This window comes from Rhizopus microsporus, assembly GCF_002708625.1.
Source record: "Rhizopus microsporus ATCC 52813 unplaced genomic scaffold scaffold_14, whole genome shotgun sequence".
Taxonomy (NCBI): domain Eukaryota; kingdom Fungi; phylum Mucoromycota; class Mucoromycetes; order Mucorales; family Rhizopodaceae; genus Rhizopus; species Rhizopus microsporus.
The window spans coordinates 2,235-24,410 of NW_019671929.1; the positions used below are offsets into that span (position 1 = coordinate 2,235).

The 22,176-nt window shown below is 35.1% G+C and overlaps 11 protein-coding genes across 12 annotated transcripts; 6 read left to right on the forward strand and 5 right to left on the reverse strand.

The window, feature by feature from the left end:
• Positions 1-854: 854 nt before the first annotated feature.
• Positions 855-1,427, reverse strand: RHIMIDRAFT_245281 (uncharacterized protein; the record flags this gene model as incomplete). Its single annotated transcript, XM_023610175.1, has 1 exon — positions 855-1,427. One exon carries the CDS (start codon positions 1,425-1,427, stop codon positions 855-857), a length of 573 nt encoding a protein of 190 aa, XP_023463855.1.
• A 5,033-nt stretch (positions 1,428-6,460) lies between these two features.
• Positions 6,461-7,501, reverse strand: RHIMIDRAFT_239632 (uncharacterized protein; the record flags this gene model as incomplete). The annotated part of the gene is made up of 4 exons (XM_023609208.1): positions 6,461-6,627; positions 6,685-7,009; positions 7,064-7,112; positions 7,164-7,501. The coding sequence occupies 4 exons, from the start codon at positions 7,499-7,501 to the stop codon at positions 6,461-6,463; spliced, it is 879 nt and encodes a 292-aa protein (XP_023463856.1).
• A 37-nt stretch (positions 7,502-7,538) lies between these two features.
• RHIMIDRAFT_205558 (uncharacterized protein) lies at positions 7,539-8,473 on the reverse strand (the record flags this gene model as incomplete). The annotated part of the gene is made up of 4 exons (XM_023606832.1): positions 7,539-7,722; positions 7,785-8,096; positions 8,148-8,267; positions 8,319-8,473. 4 exons carry the CDS (start codon positions 8,471-8,473, stop codon positions 7,539-7,541), a joined length of 771 nt encoding a protein of 256 aa, XP_023463857.1.
• A 378-nt stretch (positions 8,474-8,851) lies between these two features.
• RHIMIDRAFT_293566 (WD40 repeat-like protein) lies at positions 8,852-10,482 on the forward strand (the record flags this gene model as incomplete). The annotated part of the gene is made up of 3 exons (XM_023613996.1): positions 8,852-9,019; positions 9,069-9,151; positions 9,200-10,482. Coding segments are annotated over 3 exons (1,534 nt in total), but the record flags the coding sequence as incomplete, so codon positions are not given.
• Positions 10,483-10,540: 58 nt separating this feature from the next.
• RHIMIDRAFT_259953 (uncharacterized protein) lies at positions 10,541-11,356 on the forward strand. Its single transcript, XM_023611434.1, has 3 exons — positions 10,541-10,831; positions 10,884-11,011; positions 11,065-11,356. The coding sequence occupies exons 1-3, from the start codon at positions 10,733-10,735 to the stop codon at positions 11,249-11,251; spliced, it is 414 nt and encodes a 137-aa protein (XP_023463859.1). The 5' UTR covers positions 10,541-10,732; the 3' UTR covers positions 11,252-11,356.
• Positions 11,357-12,000: 644 nt separating this feature from the next.
• RHIMIDRAFT_239636 (mitochondrial ADP/ATP translocator) lies at positions 12,001-13,030 on the forward strand (the record flags this gene model as incomplete). The annotated part of the gene is made up of 3 exons (XM_023609209.1): positions 12,001-12,027; positions 12,091-12,742; positions 12,792-13,030. The coding sequence occupies 3 exons, from the start codon at positions 12,001-12,003 to the stop codon at positions 13,028-13,030; spliced, it is 918 nt and encodes a 305-aa protein (XP_023463860.1).
• Positions 13,031-13,962: 932 nt separating this feature from the next.
• Positions 13,963-14,990, forward strand: RHIMIDRAFT_35043 (uncharacterized protein). Its single transcript, XM_023615135.1, has 2 exons — positions 13,963-13,991; positions 14,046-14,990. Exon 2 carries the CDS (start codon positions 14,321-14,323, stop codon positions 14,879-14,881), a length of 561 nt encoding a protein of 186 aa, XP_023463861.1. The 5' UTR covers positions 13,963-13,991; positions 14,046-14,320; the 3' UTR covers positions 14,882-14,990.
• A 1-nt stretch (position 14,991) lies between these two features.
• Positions 14,992-15,356, forward strand: RHIMIDRAFT_35021 (uncharacterized protein). The gene has a single exon (XM_023615134.1). The coding sequence runs from the start codon at positions 15,099-15,101 to the stop codon at positions 15,315-15,317; it is 219 nt and encodes a 72-aa protein (XP_023463862.1). The 5' UTR covers positions 14,992-15,098; the 3' UTR covers positions 15,318-15,356.
• A 443-nt stretch (positions 15,357-15,799) lies between these two features.
• On the forward strand, positions 15,800-18,692 carry RHIMIDRAFT_35058 (uncharacterized protein). 2 transcript variants are annotated; one of them, XM_023615136.1, is made up of 10 exons: positions 15,800-15,889; positions 15,941-16,058; positions 16,112-16,572; positions 16,625-16,645; positions 16,704-16,753; positions 16,813-16,875; positions 16,927-16,962; positions 17,024-17,278; positions 17,337-17,528; positions 17,581-17,624. In XM_023615136.1, exons 2-9 carry the CDS (start codon positions 15,966-15,968, stop codon positions 17,450-17,452), a joined length of 1,095 nt encoding a protein of 364 aa, XP_023463863.1. In that variant the 5' UTR covers positions 15,800-15,889; positions 15,941-15,965; the 3' UTR covers positions 17,453-17,528; positions 17,581-17,624. The 2 variants fall into 2 exon arrangements, with proteins under 2 accessions (XP_023463863.1, XP_023463864.1); XM_023615137.1 differs by lacking the exons at positions 15,800-15,889; positions 15,941-16,058; positions 16,112-16,572; ... (2 more) ...; positions 16,813-16,875; positions 16,927-16,962 and adding exons at positions 17,739-18,550; positions 18,615-18,692 and having other exon boundaries at positions 17,123-17,278; positions 17,581-17,675.
• A 67-nt stretch (positions 18,693-18,759) lies between these two features.
• Positions 18,760-20,129, reverse strand: RHIMIDRAFT_35098 (MgPPT1, serine threonine phosphatase 2A catalytic sub-unit like protein). The gene is made up of 5 exons (XM_023615138.1): positions 19,773-20,129; positions 19,316-19,679; positions 19,192-19,270; positions 19,061-19,139; positions 18,760-19,003 (listed from the first exon to the last, which is right to left on the reverse strand). Exons 1-4 carry the CDS (start codon positions 20,020-20,022, stop codon positions 19,077-19,079), a joined length of 756 nt encoding a protein of 251 aa, XP_023463865.1. The 5' UTR covers positions 20,023-20,129; the 3' UTR covers positions 18,760-19,003; positions 19,061-19,076.
• Positions 20,130-20,471: 342 nt separating this feature from the next.
• On the reverse strand, positions 20,472-20,905 carry RHIMIDRAFT_259961 (TPR-like protein). Its single transcript, XM_023611435.1, has 3 exons — positions 20,817-20,905; positions 20,639-20,765; positions 20,472-20,586 (listed from the first exon to the last, which is right to left on the reverse strand). The coding sequence occupies exons 1-3, from the start codon at positions 20,872-20,874 to the stop codon at positions 20,493-20,495; spliced, it is 279 nt and encodes a 92-aa protein (XP_023463866.1). The 5' UTR covers positions 20,875-20,905; the 3' UTR covers positions 20,472-20,492.
• Positions 20,906-22,176: the final 1,271 nt, after the last annotated feature.

A 22,176-nucleotide genomic window follows, 5' to 3' on the forward strand; every position in this document is an offset into this window, starting at 1 on the left:
TTTACAGTGGCCGTCAGCTTCTTCATACCAGAATCTTTGTCATATTCTTTTGGGCAAGGATCACTGACTGTATCGATACGTAATATGCAGTAGCAGTGATTGTCAGCCAACGTCTTAAACTCTTGTCCGATTGGATGTGGCTTTCTAAGAACCTTCTTCAAATTTGGCATACCAGTATCTAACCATTGATTCATGGATTCATTGACAACAAGATGTTTTCCTGGTATTATCATTTAGCCATGTGATCATTGAAGGCTTGGATGGTGGATCTAATTTGATAAAGAGGGTCAAGCTCCTGAGCCTGCTTTGAAGGAAGTTTAAAAACATGCATCTTCATAATGTCATTGAATCTGTTAAAAGACATATATTGACTAAAGTCAACATTCATCAAGAAAAAAACTGGTCTTGTTTCCAATATGCCTTTCTATCACCATGTCTGACCACAGTCATTGCCGTCAAGAGTGCGATCCACATGAGATATTCATGAGAGGTAATATCTTCCCAATGGCCGAGACTTCTTGCATGAAGGTTGGTGTTGTAATAATCTTACTATCAAATTTAGAAATAAAAGCACACAAGAAATACTTTGAGACACTTTTATTCTCTGAAATAGATAATAAGATAAAAAAGAATTTTTCTTTCTAGAACAAAGAATTGAAGTCACTTTAAATACTTGTTGTAGCTGATCGATGCATGAGAGAGTCCTTGACCCTTGTTATTGATAAGATCCTAGTGAGAGACAGAGAAAAGATTGCATGAATGAACAGTTGTAAGCTATCTAAACCTTATGAAGATCGCATCATAGATAAGCCTTGTTTGGATGTGCGTGCTGCTCAACTTTACTGCATAACTTCTCATATATTATGTCTTGCTTGCAACAGGTGTTGTGGATAATGGAATAAAAATGATCCACAGGAAGGAAGGAAGAACAAGAAATAATCCAATGGAGAGGAATATCTTCCATTGTCCATCATTAAACAAGAGTTCAAGGAGGTGAATCCTTCTGCTGAACCACTTAGACGAGAGTCCATATAGGCCTCACCAGCAGTCCACCCACGACTTGAAGTCAAATTGATGGATTCCTCTTCCTCATCTTCATCCACTGCATCTTCCAACAAGTCTTCAGCTTCGACTACATTGGTGTCGACAACAATCTCCTGAGCTACAGGAGTTGAAAGAGGGCCGACGTACTTGATAGCACCTTCGCTAAGCTTGAGGATGTGGCCATTTGCTTCATCCAACAGTACATTGCACATCACCTTACCATTTTCCTCAGATCGTGCAATCGCCTTTCCTTGGAAGCTCAACTTAGGCTCGTTCCAGTCGTGCTCACGGAATAATATAGTTTTCACTGTATTATCAGTGATGAAACGCTTGCTAACTGATACTTTTACGTTGACATCAAGTTTTTTGTTGACAGGAGGCATGTTTGAACTTTAAATTTTACTGATGTTGTTTGAGAGATTTAGATCTGTTTAATACTATAAAAAATAATTTAAAAAACTCAACGAAATAAAAATACAGGTCTTAAGCTTTGTAGTAACCACACGCGTCGTGTAAACTGAAGGGGTCTGTTCAATAAAAAAAATGTAGTTTATATCAGCCCAAATGGACCGACCAAATCTTTACTTGTTAAAGATTACCGATATATACTTACGTCTTTGTTTTGAGTTCATTCATATATATATAATAATTTCTACCGTAGAGTAACACTGCGTATTTCCTTAGACAAATAGAACTTATGTAAACAGGATATACCACTGTGGATCTCTCTCATAATCCTTTAGACTTTAAAAAACATCATTACACCTGCCTAAAATACGTCACCAATCTGGGTGTGTCCAATTCTAATGTTAGGTGCATTACCGATTTATTTCGCCTTTTTAACACTGTGATGATGCGAAATAATGATTACGACAATTAGAGTGATCATCAAGGCCGCAGCAATGCATAGTTGTTGCTACTGTTGTAGCAGCAGCTTATTATGAGAAAATATAGATATTCCGATTTTATTAAAAGAAACAAATAGAATATTTATTTGAATATACAGTTTATAGCTTATTTTAGCTTTATATTGTTCAATATTATCAAAAAGACATGCCAATACTTTTAAGACTCTTTTATTCGATAATATAAAGCTCCCGTTAAAAGGGTATTTATAGTCAATGATTAGAAAACCTACTACATAGCTTGTGTCTACATGCTTAATGAATTTACTTGTGGCTGATTGTGATTCTACACTCTTAGCAACATCATGCTGTCTAAGGGGCCAAAGACGAGGATCTAACTATTAGATTTATTCGTTAATGTGCTTATTTTATCGTTGATTACAACAGTTACAACCAAGAAGTGAATAGTGACGTTTATCGTAATGCTCCGATTCGATACATTTATACAGTCTTTTCAGAAAATAAAGTCGCATTTTTGCAGTTTTTATAATACAATTTATACCAAAAAGCGACAGGTCAGCGCGACATCTCTTTATGGAAATGGTGTATGACTTTTGTGACATAGTCGTGATAAAAAAAAAGAAATACAGGCATGTGTCGATGAGTTTCTATGTAACTGCTGTGCCATCACAACATTATCAATAAATATTTGTAGTAACCGTTATTCAGTTAGGAGTTCTTCCGTATATGGGCTTACTCTTAGAGCGCCGTTACAATGCTTAATTAAACTTCTGTGTTCTAACTTTCAGGTTAACGGCTCCTTATTCGACAGACATTGTCAGATCATGTACCACCTCATTAACAAGGTGCCTCGGGCATACATCGAACCAATAGTTTAATAATAACTACGGTTCTTCCCAGTTACTCCCATTGTAGCTGGATGTTTATAGGTACGCTTATGGTACCCAATTATTGTTACTGATTGTAGATGTTGAAAAGTATAAATACCATTGTTTTACTCGTAGTAAATAAAGATATCATATTTTCAGTCTCACTGGCTTATTGTCCTTTTCTATTCTTCTTATTACTAGTTTTTGTCTCTTACCTTCGTATTTGGCAAAACAGCAATATTTTTATTGCGGAGCAAGATAAGAGGGGGCTCATTATTACTGCATGAATTAATCATGTTCGATTCTCATTAGATAAGACATGTTATACAAGAGCAACATATTTTATGGTTAATCTATTTTTTCTTTTCTTTCTTTAAAATAATTTTATATGATAAGATGAAGTATTTATAGAGTAAATACAACAATAAACAAAGCATCTCATTGTTAATCATTACCAAAATTAATGAAGTAGCAGTATTAGGGGCCAAATGTTCCAGCCCCTGGCTGCTTGAAAACTACAGTGAAAGAGGATCAGCTAATTTCGAATGTGTACGAGGCAACGCTCAGCCCACAATACATGGCCAGGCTTCAATTGTTGATCAGTGACGAGAGGCATTCACTACACATCATGGTCAGTTCGCCTCAGATCCCTGAGCAATACCTGCAATTTTACGCTGCCCGCCTTGGGACCAAGAGAGCTTTCGGAACAAAACGACGGGAAAAGGCTGTTTTGGACTTGCTGTGGGGCATTGTTGGTACGCAAATAAGGCCCGATTGTGGTATTTACACACTCGATACATTGTATACGTAACACATATCAGTTTAGAGACTCACTTACATAAATGATCTAGAAGCCTCACTGAAGTATAACTGCAAGGGTAACACTTTGACATTAAATGAAAAATCCAACAGAGTGTAGAAAAGTAAAACCCCTACGCATCAATAGCCATATATACGTCAATAGAACATTTACTTAATAAACACATGATTCTTTTGTCCCATTGACTTTTAGGACTTAATGCTTTATCTACAACAAACATTACATCAATAATAATGACGACACAGAGCAGGCTGTCCACATTTCTTCCCAAGATACTGAAGAATTACTTGATTACGAATTATAAGTGGATCAAATGTAAAAGATCACTTCCAGTGGTATATTTTATTTTATCATATAAAATAAAGAGGTGAAGAAATGCTTAGATTGTCATTACGGGGTAAACATATATATTATGTTGCTTTTATATATAGCATGATTTGGATATGTTGTTAAAGTATCAAAGAAAGTGAATTATGATATAAACTACATATCTTTTATAAAGACACATTCTGTAGTAAAATAAAGAGTATATAAGGCGAGCTATTATCTATTCCCTTAAATTCTACACATAATACCACAATAACAATGCCAAATACAGAGCTCTTAAGAGTGATCTATACAGTATCTGGTTAATCATAGGACCCGTTGTGTGTAAGCCTTACTGTGCTTCGCATGCATTTTCTCAAACATTTAGAGTCGTTATTGCTCTCTGTTTTATCCCGCTTTTAGTTTTATATTCGTAGGTATTTATGTACACACATCGACATCATTTATTATCAGGCTCGAGTAACTATGCAGACGCTCCATTTAGGCATTACTGCAAAGTGATTTTAACATGGAAGTAATTTTACTTCAAAATGCGCTTTTCGTTATATAGCTACTCACAGTGTCCCTTTCTTTTAAAATAACAGGAAGGGTAAGTATACATTGTTTATACTCATCGTTATAGCCGACTCTGTTCATATTAGGCTCTCTTCCTGCTCTAATATCTAGTGTAAGGCCAAATACGGCATTTCAAATTGTAGTAGCTCTTAAATTTTTCATCAAATGTGCGTTCTTCACAAAAAGTACAAAATTCTCTCATCATTGCTACAAGCATTGGCGTATATAGCTTCCAAAAAGAAAAGATAAAATAATTATTGCCCAAAAAATACACATTTATTTATCGTCAATTTATCCGACAAGCATAATAAGACAAGATAACGGTGAATGACGAAACTTGAAAAGAGAGGCGTGTGCTTTATTAAATAAAATAGTTACTCTATTTATACTTTTAACAGCGGATAACCCTTTGTATGTCAAAAACCAATGATAACTAAGCCTGAATAGATGAGTTATTAATAGGATCATCAATTAAAAGGTTTCTACTGTTCATTCCATCTGTTAAATTACTCCTAGTGGAACATTCGTATCTAATTAATTTTGATCCAGCTCTTAGATTATGATATTTTATCTTCCTTTCATGAGCCAGGTCCATCCAAAGCATCGACGCGTCGTTCAAAAATTTAAAGGAATAGACAATAATGAAGTTGTTATAAGCGAGATACGAACTAATTCAATAGTCACTTTAGGTATCATATCATCTTCTGCATAATTAATATTAGAGAATGTTAACTATATATGCCTTCATAAGAAAAACAAAAAAAAAGCCTTGGATCACTCAAGGTAAAAGCAGCAACCGGCATCGGGTTGCGCCCCTTCTTTTGACCATTCCATTGTTCTCATGAGATTAATTGAAATGCCGTCTCACCGATAATACACAGTTACTGACAAGATTCGTAACTACGTAAGGAACAGTTCATATTTCAATCTTACATTAACTGAATCAACCCACATTCCTTATTTTTCTAAAAGATGCGTTATATCTTTTGATTATACAAAGCTGCTCTGCATATTTTCAGATCGTTAATTGCTTTTTGAGCCTATTAATGACTTCTTTCAAAATGAAATTTAACGTTCGTAAACGCAAGCGATAATATGGTTCTTTTGGCTAATAGTAAGTAAAAATGGTCTTCTCTTTCGCGCATGCTTCACTAAATATTGACTGCATTTCACCATTGGACCCTAATCACATCTTTTCTTTCTATTGTGCGCTTTCCGACGTGATATATCAACCTTTTATTTGGTCTCGTTAAGTTGCTTTTCGTATAAAATAAAAAGAATTCATCCCTGCTTTTATCTTTTTGTTTTCTAATATATCAAGTTTGTAGAGATTTGTTTCTTTTCCTCGCTGGATAGTGCTTTACTTGCTATCAAAAGGAATTATAACTCTAGATCATAACAATCTCGTCTTTATCTAATCTTTATTAACAATATCTACACTATTTGTTTTCATTGTCGTTAAATTTAAGACTGGTGTCACATATCCATATCAATCACTTTTTCAATAAAAACCCACTTAAAGTTCTTTTTTTACGCATTGCAAGAAGCTTCTCGTGTCATTTGTTCAAAGTCACTCCTTTATTTTCAAGATTTTTTCTTCACACTTAAAAAGAATAGTAAACGATAGCGAGATCATATAATTCAGTTCACCTTTGTTATACAGTCCGAGGTTTTAAAGCTTTCACGTAAATTGTGCGCGTATATGTGTTATCCTTTTCTCTTTTATTCACTTCAATATAATAAAGACCCATAGAATATCAATGTTAAACACCTTAAGCTTGGGTCATGCATATACTTAGGCACACTAAGCAAAGGTACATAGGGGGTGTAGCTTGTCTTTAATGCCAGTTTTAACTTGACGGTGTTAGCTGCTTTATAAATATATAATCTAGTCTTCTTTTTAGTGATTAAGTATGGATGTATGAGAAAAGGGAATAGTTTATTCTTCTAGGTTTTTGCCCTTTGTAAAAAGGATAGAATTAATAAATAACTTCCATATCTAATGTACCAGCTCTATTGGCCTCTTCTTGTAATCTTTTTCTCTTCCTTTCTTCTTCTAATCTAATTCTATCTGCTTTTCTAGCAGTGTATCTTGTCAATAGATATCCTAACGTAGCTATTGTCAACCCAGCTAAGCAAACACCGGCTAATAGTGAAATGATAATATGGTCAATATATGTTATAAATATATCTTAGCACATACTCATTCCTTTCCATATAGTTTCCCATCGAACAGCTTCTATTTCTGTACGAATATCACCAAGTCTTATTGTAAATTTATTGTTTATTTCTTGTATTTTCATATCCATCGTCTTTTGATCCTCCCTTGTTTCGTTCTTTCGATTATTCATATCCATTTGTATATCATTTTTCATGGTAGCAACTCCTTCATTGAGCCTCTGCTCTAATATATCCACCTCCCTCGTTAGTAATGTTAATTCAGATTGAAGCATCTGCATGTCATTTCTCCTGAGTACTTGTATTTCCGTTCTTAACTCTGATAAAGCGGCTTTAAATAAATAGGATTCCTATAAGCAAACAATAAGGGAAACTATGACCACAATATGCCTTATGTGAAATACATTTTCTAGGTCTGAGGATAGTAAGAGTTGCTGCTTCATTGAGGCCGTACTATAAAACTATATATATTACACATTTGTTGTCATTTTATATTATTATTACCATTCTCTTAGACGAAACTTGATGCCTTTCATTATAACCTCAGCTTGCTTTCGACTGAAGCCTTGGCTTTCGAGTTGAGTCAATAGTTTATAAGTGTCGAAATGATGACTTTGTCTAAAAGAAACATTCTTTTTATGTGACATGTCCTCTGCTACAGCATCTAAAGTGGGTGACATGGCAATCTTTTTGTCATCTTTTTTTTGATCCAGCATGTCAACTGGTCGAGTAGGTTGTGGTGGTGGGAATGGCTTAGAAGGTTCATAAGTCACTGTACGCTTGAGACTAGGTGTTGATCGAGGAATGATCGTCTTTGGTCGAATTAAACGAAAATAAAACATATCAAAAAGGAAAAAAAAGAAAGGGGATCGGACTTTATTAGGTTTGAGCAAGGTTTTTAGGTGCAATTTGAAGTAAAGTTGTCTGTTCGATATCATCCTCATATTCGCCATCTGAAACAAGCGTGTTATCTTCTTCATCCCTTAATTGTAACGGTCTCGTCTTGTGCTTGACTATGGTATCAACTATCCAAAATTGGATGATATTCATGACTAAAGGGAATCTATCAGATTTACGTATAAAAAGATTAGAGAAAAATAAATGATCAATATCGAGTCTACGTACATCAGCATAACAAACACAACCTGTATTCGATAATTTCCCATAGTCCATTCAAGAACCCATTCACCCAAGCGTTCTAGCCATGGGCACAGTCCAAATAAGGCCAAAACAACCACTTTCATTGTTACTAGCGCTAATACATAGATACCCAATTGTTTACTCCATGATTTTATCTGATCACCGTATCCATCACCATAAATACCACTTTCAAATCCCTTTAGTCGATAAAACTCTGTTATTCGCTTAGCCAATGATAGTACTGCCCAGATCACAAGTACACCAAAGGTGGTATCGACAAGTATATTTAAAAAATACCTATAAACCTATAAGTTACATCCATAAAATTTTGACAAATTGCTCTTTTACCAAACACATGGATTTGACTCGGGCTCGCCTTCTAAAGAAGCCCCAAATAAATGAGAAGCGATAACGTTGAGTGAATGGACTATAGCACCCCCAATAATCTGCTTGCTCACATCCAGTATCCTAATTCGGGGTTTATAAAGAATATCATGACTACGGTCTTCATGTTATTACCAAACCAACAATGGCCGCTGTGGTATTTCTCTTTGTCGCTTTATTATCAACGTTGAGAATGCCAAACAAGCCAGCATGAGTTGAACGGCTATGGCAAAGGAGTCTAATAGTTTACACCCTGAGTTATCGTTAGAGTCCAAAAGTTGAATATCCATAAGAATAAGAAAAAGAAAGGATTAAAGTGCATATACAAAGTTATATATGGTTGTATATATAAATCAAACTCAGTCAACAGAGCATATGATGAAGGTAGTGTAGCAATGAGGTAAGTTTTTGAAACTGAAAATAATGTATGCTTGTTTTATTCTTTTAATAGAAAGTAAAATGGAAGAGAGAAAGAGCGAGAGAGACAGGCAATACTCTTTAGCACTGACTAAATGCTTCTTTTCTTTCCTAATTTTAGATTAAAACACTGTACTCAGACATGAACAAAAGGAATTGAAGGACTATTGAAATAGGCGGTCACGCTGGCTGAAGATCACTTAAAACATTGTACTGCTTTTTTTGACAGTTTTTTTTTTATTACAAGTTACTATGATTTCAGCCATTCATTGGATCAGAAAAGGTGCACCTGCTCAGCATCCTAAAAAATATGATTTAAATGACGAAGAATATGCCAGAATCAGTAAATTGGCAGCAGAGCAATTAGAGGATGCCAAGGAAGAATTAAAGGCTGCAACCGATAATTCTATGGAAGTAGAGTAAGTAGATGGAGTATTGGTCATAGAAAGTGTATTGATCATATTGAAGTGATGAAGAAAAGAAAAATAGCGATGAATTGGCTTTATACAAGTTGGATGACTATGACACAGAAGTAAAAGCGTCTAATAAAAGTAAGATCCATAGAATTAAAGAAAACGTGATGTATTAACATCAAGAAGAGGTCGGCATATTCTCCAACATAAAAGATTTAGCCTATTATGAAAATGACCAAGATGATCCATATGTCACCTTGGAGAATGATATGGATGCTGAAGAAGAAGAGAAAGAGTTGGAAGTATTACCAACCGATAATATGCTTTTGGCAGCAAAAACAGAAGATGACATTTCACAGTTGGAAGTCTATGTATATGAAGAGTCACAAGAAAATCTCTATGTCCATCATGATATCATGCTACCTTCTTTCCCTCTTTGTCTTGAATGGTTAGACTTCCATACAAGTGAGGGTAAAGTGAACCCAGAAACATCTGGTAATTACGTGGCTATTGGCACATTTGATCCTGATATCGAAATCTGGGACCTTGATACGGTCGACATCATGTATCCTGAGACTATCCTGGGCCACACAGACAAATCAAAGAAACGCTCAAAGAAGCCAAATGCTCATTATCATGTCGATGCTATCATGGATTTGGCTTGGAACAAAAATCATAGAAACTTCTTATTGTCTGCTTCAGCGGATGGAACAATTAAGCTGTGGGATTTGACCACTTCAAAGTGTGTACAGAATTATACTCATCACACTGACAAGGTACAATCTATCGTTTGGCATCCAACAGACTCCACTGTATTTGCTTCTGGTTCTTATGATAAAACAGTCTGTGTACTTGATGCTCGTTCTCCTGGTCAAGTGACTAGATGGCGACTGGAAAGTGATGTTGAGTCTATTCGCTGGGACCCCCATCAAACTTCAAACTTTTATGTCGCTTTAGAAAATGGACTTGTACAATACTTTGATGTTCGCATGGCCAAAGATGGTAAAGGTGGTAAGCCTTTATTTACACTTCAAGCTCATGATGACGCAGTAAGTGCCTTTGATATCAATCCTGTAGTGCCTGGATGTATTGCAACAGGCAGTACAGATAAGTATATCAAGATTTGGAATACAGCAGATAATAAGCCTAGTATGGTAACAAGCCGAAATTTCGATCTTGGTAGAATCTTCTCTACACAGTTTTGCCCTGATTCACCCTTTCAACTCGCCATTGCTGGATCTAATGGAAAAATGCACATTTGGGATATGTCGAGCAATGCTGGTGTTCGTCAAGCGTTCCAACATCAAGCACTTGCTAGTGTACCAACTGTTGAAGAAAAGAAGCCTGTGACAACTGCCGACGACGATGACGAAGACGATGATGATGACGCAGAAGAGGAGAGTCTCCCTATGGTAGAGAACGATGAAGAAGACGAAGAAGAAGACGATGATGATGCTATGGAAGACTAATAGCCTTTTGTTTAATACAATAAAAAAGAAATAATGCTATAGAAACAAATTTATTGTTTTGGGTGTCAAGGAAAAAATTTTATCCGTAAAGCTTCGTATGACTGCGTGAGACTTTTTTCTGCTTCTTTACTACGCTTATAGACATTAGAATTGAGAAATGCTGCGACATTTACAAAGAGGAACCTGTGTAAAATACAATACATTCATTCGACCAAAGATAGCTATAGCTTCAAATGGTTTATATAAACAAATGGTCTTCAGTCAGTTACATACCTCACTATCTAATCCAGTCAAAGTGCATTCAGCGTCTGTGATGAATGGGTTAGGAATAACTGAGAAAGCGGTCAAGGTAAATATTAAAAAGTGGATCTAATAAATCATAGCAATAACAATCAATATAGCAATTACAACACATTCAAGAAAAAGAACAAGACAAGGAGCAAATGTTACGAATCCTGGTTGATTCTGGTGGTTGTCATGGATACCAAAACAAGTTGGAATTAACAAAAACTGTTGAAGACGATGACATGTAATTTGCAAAAGACTACAATGATTGAAAGCATATTGACTTTTTACGTGTAGTATTTTTGAAAAAGAAGGGGTTAAAGTAGTTATTGATAGTGTATCATTTCAATTTCTCAGGGGATCAACACTTGATTATGTTCAAGAATTGATTGGATCCACCTTCCAAGTCACTAATAACCCAAACGCAAAACATAGTTGTGGCTGTAATATTTCCTATGATATTGACTTGGATAAAATACAGTAAATAAATAGATGCTTTTATATAAAGTAATCCATCATTTGCAGATTTTCAGTGCTTTTTTATTTGAAGAGAGTGGATAATAGCTCTTATTAATATAGCCTATGACTGTGTATAGGATATGAAATCAATACTCATGAGTGGATGTTTTCCCTTTCTTCAGTAGTTATCAATTATCAATCATAAGTTTATCTATACACTTTTTTCAGAAAGCATTGGCACACAATATGTAAGATCAATAACTCTAATGATCTTGATTATCAGTCTTTTTATTGTTTAAAAGACAACATTTAATACATAAAATGAGTTTGATATTTTTGAGAGAAGGTAAATGTGGTTAGTACTGATAAATAACACGTAATTCATTCACTAAAAGTACTTTTACATCGCATTCTTTTGCTGCTTGTGGGCCATCTTTTAACATTATTTGTTGTCTGAAATTGTCATGTTTCTATCAGTGTGCAGGTAATTTCTAGCTCTTTTTCTACCCCCAAAAACTTTCTTACTCCGCTTCCAATAAGGTTATTGACCTGCTGATTCAATCCCTTTGTAAAATTGAAAAGTGCCCAAAAAACCAATTTAGTCAACTGGATCTTGTCGCCGTCACCCCCAATGAACATAAGCTTTCACCAGGCAAACGGCAATCATAAAGCAAACGTCATGAAATTAAACCCCGGTTTTTTTTGACCCCCGCCCTGAGTGTCTTATTTACTTTTTTTTCTATCGTTTTCTTCTTTTTTCTCTTTTAAAAAACGATGCCTGACCAAAACAAGTTTGTTGTTGTAAGTTTGTGCTTAATAATTGGCTTTTTTGATCAAAGATGGCCTTAATTAACTCTATCGTAGGACTTTCTTATGGGTGGTGTTTCCGCCGCCGTATCAAAGACCGCTGCTGCTCCTATTGAACGTATTAAGCTCTTGATTCAAAATCAAGATGAAATGATTAAGCAAGGCCGCCTTTCTTCACCTTATAAGGGTATTACTGATTGTTTTGCTCGTACTGTCAAGGATGAAGGCGTCATCTCTTTATGGAGAGGAAATACAGCCAATGTCATCCGTTACTTTCCTACTCAAGCTTTGAATTTCGCTTTCAGAGATGAATTCAAGCGCATGTTTAACCGCAACAAAAAGGATGGATATTGGCCATGGTTTGCTGGTAATTTGGCTTCAGGTGGACTTGCTGGCGCGTCTTCCCTTCTTTTTGTCTATTCACTAGACTATGCACGAACACGTCTTGCTAATGATGCCAAGTCTGCAAAGAAGGGCGGTGAACGTCAATTCAATGGTCTGATTGATGTTTATAAAAAGACTCTCAAAACAGATGGCATTGTTGGTCTTTATCGTGGTTTCAACATTTCCTGTGTTGGTATCATCGTTTATCGTGGTCTTTATTTTGGTATGTATGACTCCATTAAGCCTATTATGCCTGTAAATCTCCAATCATCTTTCATTGCTACCTTCTTACTTGGTTGGGCTGTAACTACTGGTGCTGGTCTTGGTAAGTGCATAAAATATACAAGTTACACAATATCTAACCCCTCTTTTAGCCTCTTATCCTATTGATACTGTTCGTCGTCGTATGATGATGACCTCCGGTGCTGCTATCAAATACGATTCTTCTCTTCATGCTTTCCGTGAGATTGTGGCCAAGGAAGGAATTAGTTCTCTCTTCAAGGGCGCAGGTGCTAATATTCTTCGTGCTATTGCTGGTGCTGGTGTATTATCTGGTTATGATCAACTTCAGTTGATTCTGTTTGGTAAGAAGTTCTCCGGTGGATCTGGTTAAGAAAAATAAATAAAATACATATAATTTCTCTTTCAATAAAATTATAAATTTCTAAAAATATATATTGGAACTTTTTCCATATATAATAATCCTTTTCGGTCTTATTCATCTCAAAGGTACCATGTCTTCAAGATCAAGAGCCAATAGTCAAACAGATGGAAAACAATATGGGTAAATGGAATAACAAGTCATTATTCTGTTTATATAAACTATTACTTTAGACTATGGATTGAACAAGTGTTCTCTTGTTATCCAATTCCAACTGATTTAGACAAACATGTCGTAGATCCTACTAATCAAAGACAATTACAATCTCGACGCTTGGGTTTTGCTTCTGTAAAGTTTGGATCTTACTTTTATCCCAACATTACATTTTATGAAATCACTGAGCAATACAAGATGGAAGAAGAAGATGACCTGACTGAAAAGGCAGCATTACCCATCAAGAAGAGAAGATATGAACAAAGGAGAAGGCAAGATATCGTATTTTGTATGAATCGAACAATAGAAGAGCATATATCTGATCAACTTCGATACTATCTATTTCCACATGAAGCGATAGTAGAGGCCTTGAATGGTACTCATATGTCTACCTTTGATGTAAGCTATTTGTTACTCTTTAGTTGATTATATCTTATAGCCATATTAGGTACTAGTATCATTTCACTTACCCAAAGATTCAAATCTATCCGTCCTTCATTCTGCCTGTTCATGTACAACTACTGAAAAACAAAAGAATATAATCTCCTTTACTTCAAAGCTAGAAGAGTTTGCTAATGTCTGTACAAGGCCTAAGCGAAGGCTAACAGATCCTGGATTACAGATATCATCTTTTATCAATCCAAAGTCAGACTGTTATGCTATCAACATTGGTCTATCAGGTGTCAATGAAGTCCTATTTACCGCACTAAAGCAGACTGTACTGGATTTTGAAGTGAGATATGAAAAGATGATGGAACTGGTAATAATAAACAAGAAGGATACATTATAGACTTGAACTAACTCATATTTGTAGATGAAGATGCATTATCAACAAGTCAATGCACAGAAATCTGTTACTGTTTCAAATGAAGAAGCACAGCCATCTACTTCAATAGAAAAAAATTATTGGGCAAGCGATGACGATGATGAAGAAGGTGAAGAGGAAGAGGAAGAAGAAGAAGAAGAAGAGGGGGAAGAAGAAGAAGAAGAAGAAGAAGAAGAAAGTAAATAGTTACAGAATCTAATAGGACAACGTATTGATATTATCTACTAGAATCGCATATAGATGAAACCTCTTTTACATCCACAATGGACATAGATCCACCACCGATAGCAAATAGCAATAATAGCAAACTAAATAAGCAATGTTCATACTGTGGCTCAAAGAGTACACCCATGTGGCGACGAGGTCCAGAGGGTGCGGGTACACTCTGTAATGCCTGTGGTGTAAAATGGAAACATGGCAAAATACTTTGTGGGACAGAGTATTTCCCACCACCTTCGAGCAGTAATAGCTATAAAAAGAGAACAAGCACAGAAAAAAAGAAGAGAAAGTATAAAAAGAGAGTAAAAAAGGAAGAACCTAAACATGAAGAGACAATGAAATCGAATCATAAAAGGGCAGCAGCCACAGCAGCCACAGCAGCTATTGCAGCAGGAAATAGATATTGTTATGATCTTGATGTATTACTGGATGGTGAAGAACAACAACAAGAAAAGGATTTACCCATGACTGAGTCTGTAAAGAATCATCGACGTAGACATACAACTGATATTTCAATGATTCAAAAGTTTGGATTAAATTCTTTTGATACAGGTGTAGACGTAGTTGAAGCGGCAGCAGTTTTAACCTTATTAAAAAGAAGTTAGATTCCCTTCTTCTTCTCCCTTGTAAATAAAGGCATTTAATGGATATTATTTTTTATTGTCATAATTATTTCATTCTTTTCACTTTATGCTCTTAAAGACAAGTGAAATATTTATGCAACATGGCACCAATAGTAGAAGGACACCTCATACCATCGTCATCTTACCAGAGAAATATATAAAGGAATGCCCAAAAAATAAAAAAAATTAACAATTCATTATGCATCCAGCTATTCGACATTTCTTCAAGCGTTCTTTCAGTCATCCAGAAGTTGTACCTTTAATGATCATTGTAGGCTCAGCATTAACAGCAGCTACATATTCTGGTTATCGACAACTTCATTCACCTGGTCTTCGTACAAATTTCCATCAGACATCACTTCCTAATTGGAATCCTGTGAATGATCGTGATCGCGTTAGATTCCATCATATTCATTAGGATTTACTTGTAAAAATGTCATGTCTGTCAAGACCTGGGAACTGTAGTACGAAACTGTAGTAAATAAATAAATAAAAAAAGATATCCATTTATATTCTTTTATTGCCTTAAATTGTACAAAAAAAAAGGATCTACGCTTCTGAATTTAAAAAATAAGGAGTAAAAATAGCAGTTACTTTCCCTTTTTTTCTTCTTCTTCACATTTTATTCATGAGTTCAAATATAACATCACAGAGTTCGATAAGAAGAGGACCAACTCTTCGTGGAGGAAGATTTAGACCTCCTATAGGAAGAAATTCTTTGTATAAAAGAAACAGTGACGATGAAGAAGAAACGATAGGGTTGACAGAGATGATGGTACTTTAATTTTTATTATTCTAGAACAGTAATAATAAAACACATCTTTAGGATAACAATGAAAAAATAGAAACGGATCAAACAGGAAAGCCCATTTATCACCATGGAGATGAAACATTCGGAGATGTCATTACTCATCCTATCGAAGAATATAGTGCACATAAGCACCGTAAAGAAGAATACAAGCATCAAGTAGAAAGTTGGGAACATCATAGGTATTTAGTGCTATAGCTGTCATCGCACCTTAAAATAACCTGTTTCCATAGAGATGATCCTAAGCAACAAGCCGACATGGACTATATCATTGTTATTCATTTTCGTCAACTAAAAGGAAATCAATCCTTTGCTTTGGATCATGAATCTGCCAATGACTTTTGTACTAGGGTAAAGTCATTTATTTAATTTACAAGTATTTTTAGTAACCGCATTTTGATTAGCTCAAAATGGACCAAAAAGAGAAATTACTATTCAACGGCGTACATGATACAGACGGTTTAACTGATTTCCTATACAAAATTAAGCGAGATTTTTCGATTAAAATTCACTACAAGGCAGATAATAATCATGAAAATCATCATCACCATCGCCATCCTGATAGTCACATAATGGAATTTAATGATAACTGCTATATAGAGTTTAAACCAAAACATACTCATCAACCCACTTCTTCATCTTCTGTATCAACACGTAGACCATTTTTTCAATACCCTGAACCTGACCTCAGTGCTGACATTGGTGAAGAAACAGCTGCTTCTTGGTTGGAACTATTTTATGATCTATTCTATGTTGCTACTCTATCCGAGTTTACTCATAGTCATCACATAAAGGATTGGTCCTCATTGGCTTTATATGCTCAATGGTTCATTATTACATGGTGGGCATGGTGTGCAAGTTCATTGTAAGTGCCGCTAAATACCACTACGCGTTTGCTCACTTATATCCCTTATCAGATATACTGCAAGATTTGATACGTAAATATAGGATATTCTGTTCATCATGACTTACTCATTTTTCATACAACATATATAGCGATGATGTAGTTCATCACATCTATAAGTTAGTAGAAATGTGTGCAGTTGGTAAAGCAATCAAAATGGTTGTGTTCAGTCAACACTAATATAATATCTTTTTATCCTAGTTGGTATGGCTGGTTCATCGGAATACTTTTTAAATTCACCAGGATATGTCTACGGTTATATCAGTAAGTCTAGTTGTTTCAGTATCTTTATCATACTAAGCATTATATTATTAGCATTGAAAGCAGTACTTGTTATTGAGTATCTCATTGGTAATTATCATATTCAATGGCACATATATATGTACTCAACTTTTTTCTTTTATTTGACTAGTGTTTATTGTTGCATTGCTGGCAAAATCAAAGTCCAGAGTTGCCCTATCATGCTATATAGCAGCCAACCTATTATCAATTGCTCTTTGGGCAGCATCTTTAACAATGATTGAAAACGATATACATCGTGTTCTTTGGTATTTGGGTGTACTCTGTGAAGTCTTGGTTAATATCATCTTTAGAGGTGATAAAACTCTTTCTTGGGCTGCTAGTCATTTGGCTGAAAGACTTGGCTTGCTTTCACTCATTGTATTAGGTAATGCTTTATTATTGCATCCTATCTGTTTGTATTCACATTCTCATTTTTAATTCAGGTGAAAACCTTATGGGTCTAGTCAATTTGGTCGCAACTGCAGGAACAAAGTTTATTATTGTGTATGATCGCGCCTATATCAACCATACAAACACTAACGTCTTTTTGCTTATATAATAGTGGTCCCAATTTCATGGCTGTTGCTATCATCTTTGGATTCTTCTTTATGTATTTCGAAGACTTTAACAAAGAAGTAACTAGGAAATCTCTTTGCATGTATTCAATTTTCTCATAGCATTCTATAGATCTTTCTTCATAACAAATACCATCAAATATGGGTATACCTTCACTTTCCTTTACACTTGTGCCAAGTTGCCTTTGGTATTTCGCTTATCGATGTGTAAGGATCTTGTATGATTATTAATCTACAAAAAACTGATAAATATATATTATTATTATGTAGCCTTAAAATATACAAATTCCAACTTGTGAGAGATAATAAGCTTGAAGAAGAGCCACAAGGCACAGGACATGGTGAATCATCTACTTCTAATACGGGGCATATCGCAACAGGACCATCGTCTACTTCTAATACGGGTCACGCCACAGCAGAATCACCATCTTCTCAAGGAAGCGCAGGACATGACACGGCCACATCTACTGATACACATACTAGCAATACCCATTCTACCGACGCCCCTGCTGCAACCGAATCATCATCCAATACATCAGCTACACATCATGCTAAACGTGCTATTCAAATGATTAGAGATGTTGTAAACCAAGATCAAGATGACTATAGCCCCATAAAAATAGCCGAGTCGATTAAATACGAAAGAGTGAATAAGAATATATCTCGAGTTAATACCACCTGGTGTAAATACCTTTCCTCATCCATTGCTTATACAGTCATACATACCATCACTAGCTATTACTGTGATGATCAGCTCGATTCAACCAAGAGCCATTTGATGCGCAGATCGGAGCCTGCAGCTGCAGAAGGTACAGGCGAAAATGCTTCATTTGCGGGTACAATTTCCAGGGATGAATTAGTATTCGTGTACAAGACATTCCTTATTTTTGGTGGATTGATTCTTGTCATAAACTCTATTATCAAAGCTTTAAATACACGAATAGCAGATATTTATGGAAAAATCATTATTGGGTCACGAGTAATCAATGCTGTTGTGCTTTGGTCACTATGTGCACTTCCATTTGCAAGCTTAGATGCTATCGTACTTCTAAGTACCATGGTTGGCTCTTTGGTTTTTCAAGGTAGGAAAATGCAGATAAAAGCGTTTGACTGAATTAATCATTATTTCTTTCTTTTTAAAACTAGCTTTAGTGGATCTTTTAGATTGATAATGGACTAGTTCCATCGATTATAATCAAACTTGATGCAAATAAAAGACTTTTTATTAGAGACCTTTTAAGCCCTACATATAATAACAGTTTCTTTTATTCTCTTAATGTATCTTGATAGGCCTGGATGTCTCATAAATCATTACTTAATGAGTCTTTTTTAAACTTTGATCATCCTATAAAATAGTTCAATTTTGCAGGAAGGATAGAGCCTCTCTCTGTCCACACATCCTCAGTTGCGTGGTAAAAGAAGCTTTATAGTGTTATCTTTTATAATGTTATATTATACACGCGTATTACTGTTAATTATGAGATAATAACCCTGTTATTTCTTACACTTGTTATCAAACAGTAGTTGGCTTCATTCTATTACTCATTCATTCATTCATTTTATTTAAATGAACGTTAAAATCTATCACTTACGGCATTGACTGGTCAATTACATGCCTAATAAGCCACTGAACTGGCTGGCATATTGCATTGGTTTAACTGATGGATGAGGCTATGATAGAGTTGATAAATATATACATATATAGACATTACACAATACATACCACTGCAGAGAAAGTGACATAGTCTAATTTGAGATCAGGGGTTATATTAATAAGGGCACCCTTATTACCAACAGTATCACTATGATTATCGTTAGAAAGGATAAAGAACAATAAAGCGACTTACCAATAGTTAGGTGCAGAGAATACAGTAACACATTTACCATCATGTTCAATCACATAACCCTCTTCTTTTACTTCATGACTTCTAATGATCATATCCAAGTTGTTTGTTTCCAAAAAGTTTCTAGTCACATCAGGTCCAAATTGAATACCAACACCTCTCTTGCTCTTTCCTCGTCCCATCTCTGGTTGTGGATCAGACCAAAGTAATTCACACATCAAACCTTCAGCTCCTGGTTGTCCTTGACCAATTCTATCAATCTTTCTGATCTCATCCAAGGTAACGTTATCTCTAGAGAATAAGCCACCATGGGTCACAAATATCTTGTTTTCAACAACGTGAGACAGTGGTAAAGCATTGAATGTTTCTGAAAATAATTTAAACATCATTTCACTAAACTTTGCCTTTACTTCGCCTTCAAAGCCATACACTTTGTTCATGTTGTCTGTTTCATGATTACCCCTTGCCAAGTATAAGTTGCTTGGATAAAGCCATTTGTATGCAAATAATGTCAAAATGACTTCAACAGAAAATGATCCACGATCAACAAAGTCTCCATTAAATAAATAAGTGTGCTTTTCTGAGGGATAGCCATTGATGTCGAATATGTTGATGAAATCATAAAACTGTCCATGAACATCACCACATATAGTTAATTTGCCATCAGAAGGAACTTTTACATCTATTAATGAAGGTGCTTCTAACATCATTTTGCGTACAGCCAAGATAATCTATAATAGATATTATATATACATGTATATGTATATATTCATCAGCTTACCATAAAGGCATATTTCTTATGAATTTTTTTTTGATCCTTGAATCGTTGAATCATTCCATTTACAAACTCTCTATCAATCATATTCGTTTCAGAGTCAATCCTTGGTCCATCATATGAAGATTCGACAACTATTGATTTTTGAGGTTATTGAGCTAAATTATCATGTATATTATTTCTACCCATGGCATCAATATCCAAAGTGTCTGCTACACTACGTCTCATTTCATTATGTTCAATAGCCTTTTCAAATTCAACCCTTCGAACAATCTTGGCGCATTCATCCAGTTTTAATTTGGCATCTTTATCATTGGGTGCACGCTTTGATACAATCTTCAAGTCCTTAAGAGCTTCCTTAAAGTTACCAAGCGCCATATTGGCTGATGCACGACGGTAGTTTGCCTATGATATAATTAGTATTTCCCCCTTGTTGGAACTGATTGGTTCTTGTACCTTGGTAAAATTAGGATCAATTTCAAGTGCCTTGTCTGCATCACTATGATTTGAATAAGAGAAAAAAGATATGCATTATATATAATAGATCTTACGAGATTGCATAACCATAAGATTCTAGTTTGAGATGACAAAAGGCTCTGTTGGTGTAGTAAGAAGCAACTCTGTCATTAAGTTCAATAGCTTCGGTGTATTTCTTTATAGCTTCTGAGAAATGCTTTTCTAAACAAAAAAAAAGAGTCAATCAAGGGATTAAATAAGAAAAAGGCTTACCTTTGAATAAAATATTGGCTTCATTCTTGACTTCTTCAGCCTTTTGCTCTTTACTCATTTTATATTAAAAAAAGAAAAGAAAAGAAAAGAGAGGCTGAGATTAAAATAAAAGGCCTTTTTTGGTTGTTTTTTCTTTTGCTGTCTTTTTTATATTTTTTTATATTTTTTTGACAGAATGACAGACAAGGAAGAAAGTGTTAAAAAGAGACGTGTTAATTGTGATAATGTAGAAATTGAAATGGGTGACGGATTTAGAGATCAAGGCCTTGTTGATAGTAGTAATGCAAATGAGGACAATTCCAATACAAACGATGTTGTCATACCGCCAAAGAAGAAGAAAAGGATGCCAAATAGTTTGAACACCAAAAAGAGCAAATATCAAAAAAAGTATAAAAGCAATCTAGCAAAAATTGATTGGGATAAAGCAGACTTGGAAACAACAGACTTTTTCTTCCCTCGACCTATTGAGCATGAAATACAGGAGGAAGCAGGTAAGAATGAATAATAATGAGAAGAGATTAACTGACTTGTATAGAAAAGAAATTGGAGAATTGTTTGATATTCCAAACGAAGAGAATGGTGATAGTAAAGATAGCATCATTACATCAGAAAAGAAGAAAGATAATGACGACAATGATTGGATAACAGATAACGAAGAAGAAGAAGATGCAAACGATAAAGAAGAACAAGACGGATTTATGGTAATATAATCTAATGACTTTTGAGAGAGGACAAACCATTAAAATAGATGTATAGAATCTATTGAGTGCGATAAACCTTAGAGGTGTCAGTCTTGCTTTAAATAATGCAAAATTCCCAGCCATGGAACAAACAGCACTTTATAGCACAGGATACCTTGTTAAAGAATATATTAAGCATTTATCTGAAAATTTAAGTGAAAATGAGCAAGTGATTGAACAAGTCATCAAGAAAACAATTGAACAACATAAACCAAAGATGACCTTTAAAGATATGGATAAGTCCTGATCACATGATCCTTTGTCTATCTCAATTAGTTGTCCGACTCGAATAAACTTTTCATCTGGCATAAATCCATTACGCATCCTCTCTTTTCACCTCTTGTAATCCAATATGGGTAAAAAAGGACTATACAATGCATCCATCCATACAATTAACTAACATACATATTTAATAGTTGTAAGTATCCTTTTCATAGGGTCATAAAGAAGATCATAAGCGTAGACAACATTAGTATATTTATTAATCACATTTACTAGAATTTCACAATCGATGAAATTCGTCGCTTGATGGACAAGGTTACCAATGTCCGTAACATGTCCGTCATTGCTCACGTCGACCACGGTAAATCTACTTTATCCGATTCCTTGGTCTCCAAGGC

Coding starts and splice junctions, on each gene's coding strand:
- RHIMIDRAFT_259953 (XM_023611434.1), top strand. CDS start 10,733: ATGGTCTTCAGTCAGTTACATACCTCACTATCTAATCCAGTCAAAGTG. Junction 10,832..10,883: donor TAACTGAGAAAGCGGTCAAG/GTAAATATTAAA, acceptor CAATCAATATAG/CAATTACAACACATTCAAGA. Junction 11,012..11,064: donor ACTGTTGAAGACGATGACAT/GTAATTTGCAAA, acceptor TTTTACGTGTAG/TATTTTTGAAAAAGAAGGGG.
- RHIMIDRAFT_35043 (XM_023615135.1), top strand. CDS start 14,321: ATGGACATAGATCCACCACCGATAGCAAATAGCAATAATAGCAAACTA.
- RHIMIDRAFT_35021 (XM_023615134.1), top strand. CDS start 15,099: ATGCATCCAGCTATTCGACATTTCTTCAAGCGTTCTTTCAGTCATCCA.
- RHIMIDRAFT_35058 (XM_023615136.1), top strand. CDS start 15,966: ATGGACTATATCATTGTTATTCATTTTCGTCAACTAAAAGGAAATCAA. Junction 16,059..16,111: donor CCAATGACTTTTGTACTAGG/GTAAAGTCATTT, acceptor CATTTTGATTAG/CTCAAAATGGACCAAAAAGA. Junction 16,573..16,624: donor GCATGGTGTGCAAGTTCATT/GTAAGTGCCGCT, acceptor ATCCCTTATCAG/ATATACTGCAAGATTTGATA.
- RHIMIDRAFT_35098 (XM_023615138.1), bottom strand. CDS start 20,022: ATGATGTTAGAAGCACCTTCATTAATAGATGTAAAAGTTCCTTCTGAT. Junction 19,680..19,772: donor CAACTTATACTTGGCAAGGG/GTAATCATGAAA, acceptor AATTATTTTCAG/AAACATTCAATGCTTTACCA. Junction 19,271..19,315: donor TTCTCTGCACCTAACTATTG/GTAAGTCGCTTT, acceptor CGATAATCATAG/TGATACTGTTGGTAATAAGG.
- RHIMIDRAFT_259961 (XM_023611435.1), bottom strand. CDS start 20,874: ATGAGTAAAGAGCAAAAGGCTGAAGAAGTCAAGAATGAAGCCAATATT. Junction 20,766..20,816: donor AGCCAATATTTTATTCAAAG/GTAAGCCTTTTT, acceptor TTTTTTGTTTAG/AAAAGCATTTCTCAGAAGCT. Junction 20,587..20,638: donor TCTTATGGTTATGCAATCTC/GTAAGATCTATT, acceptor TTCAAATCATAG/TGATGCAGACAAGGCACTTG.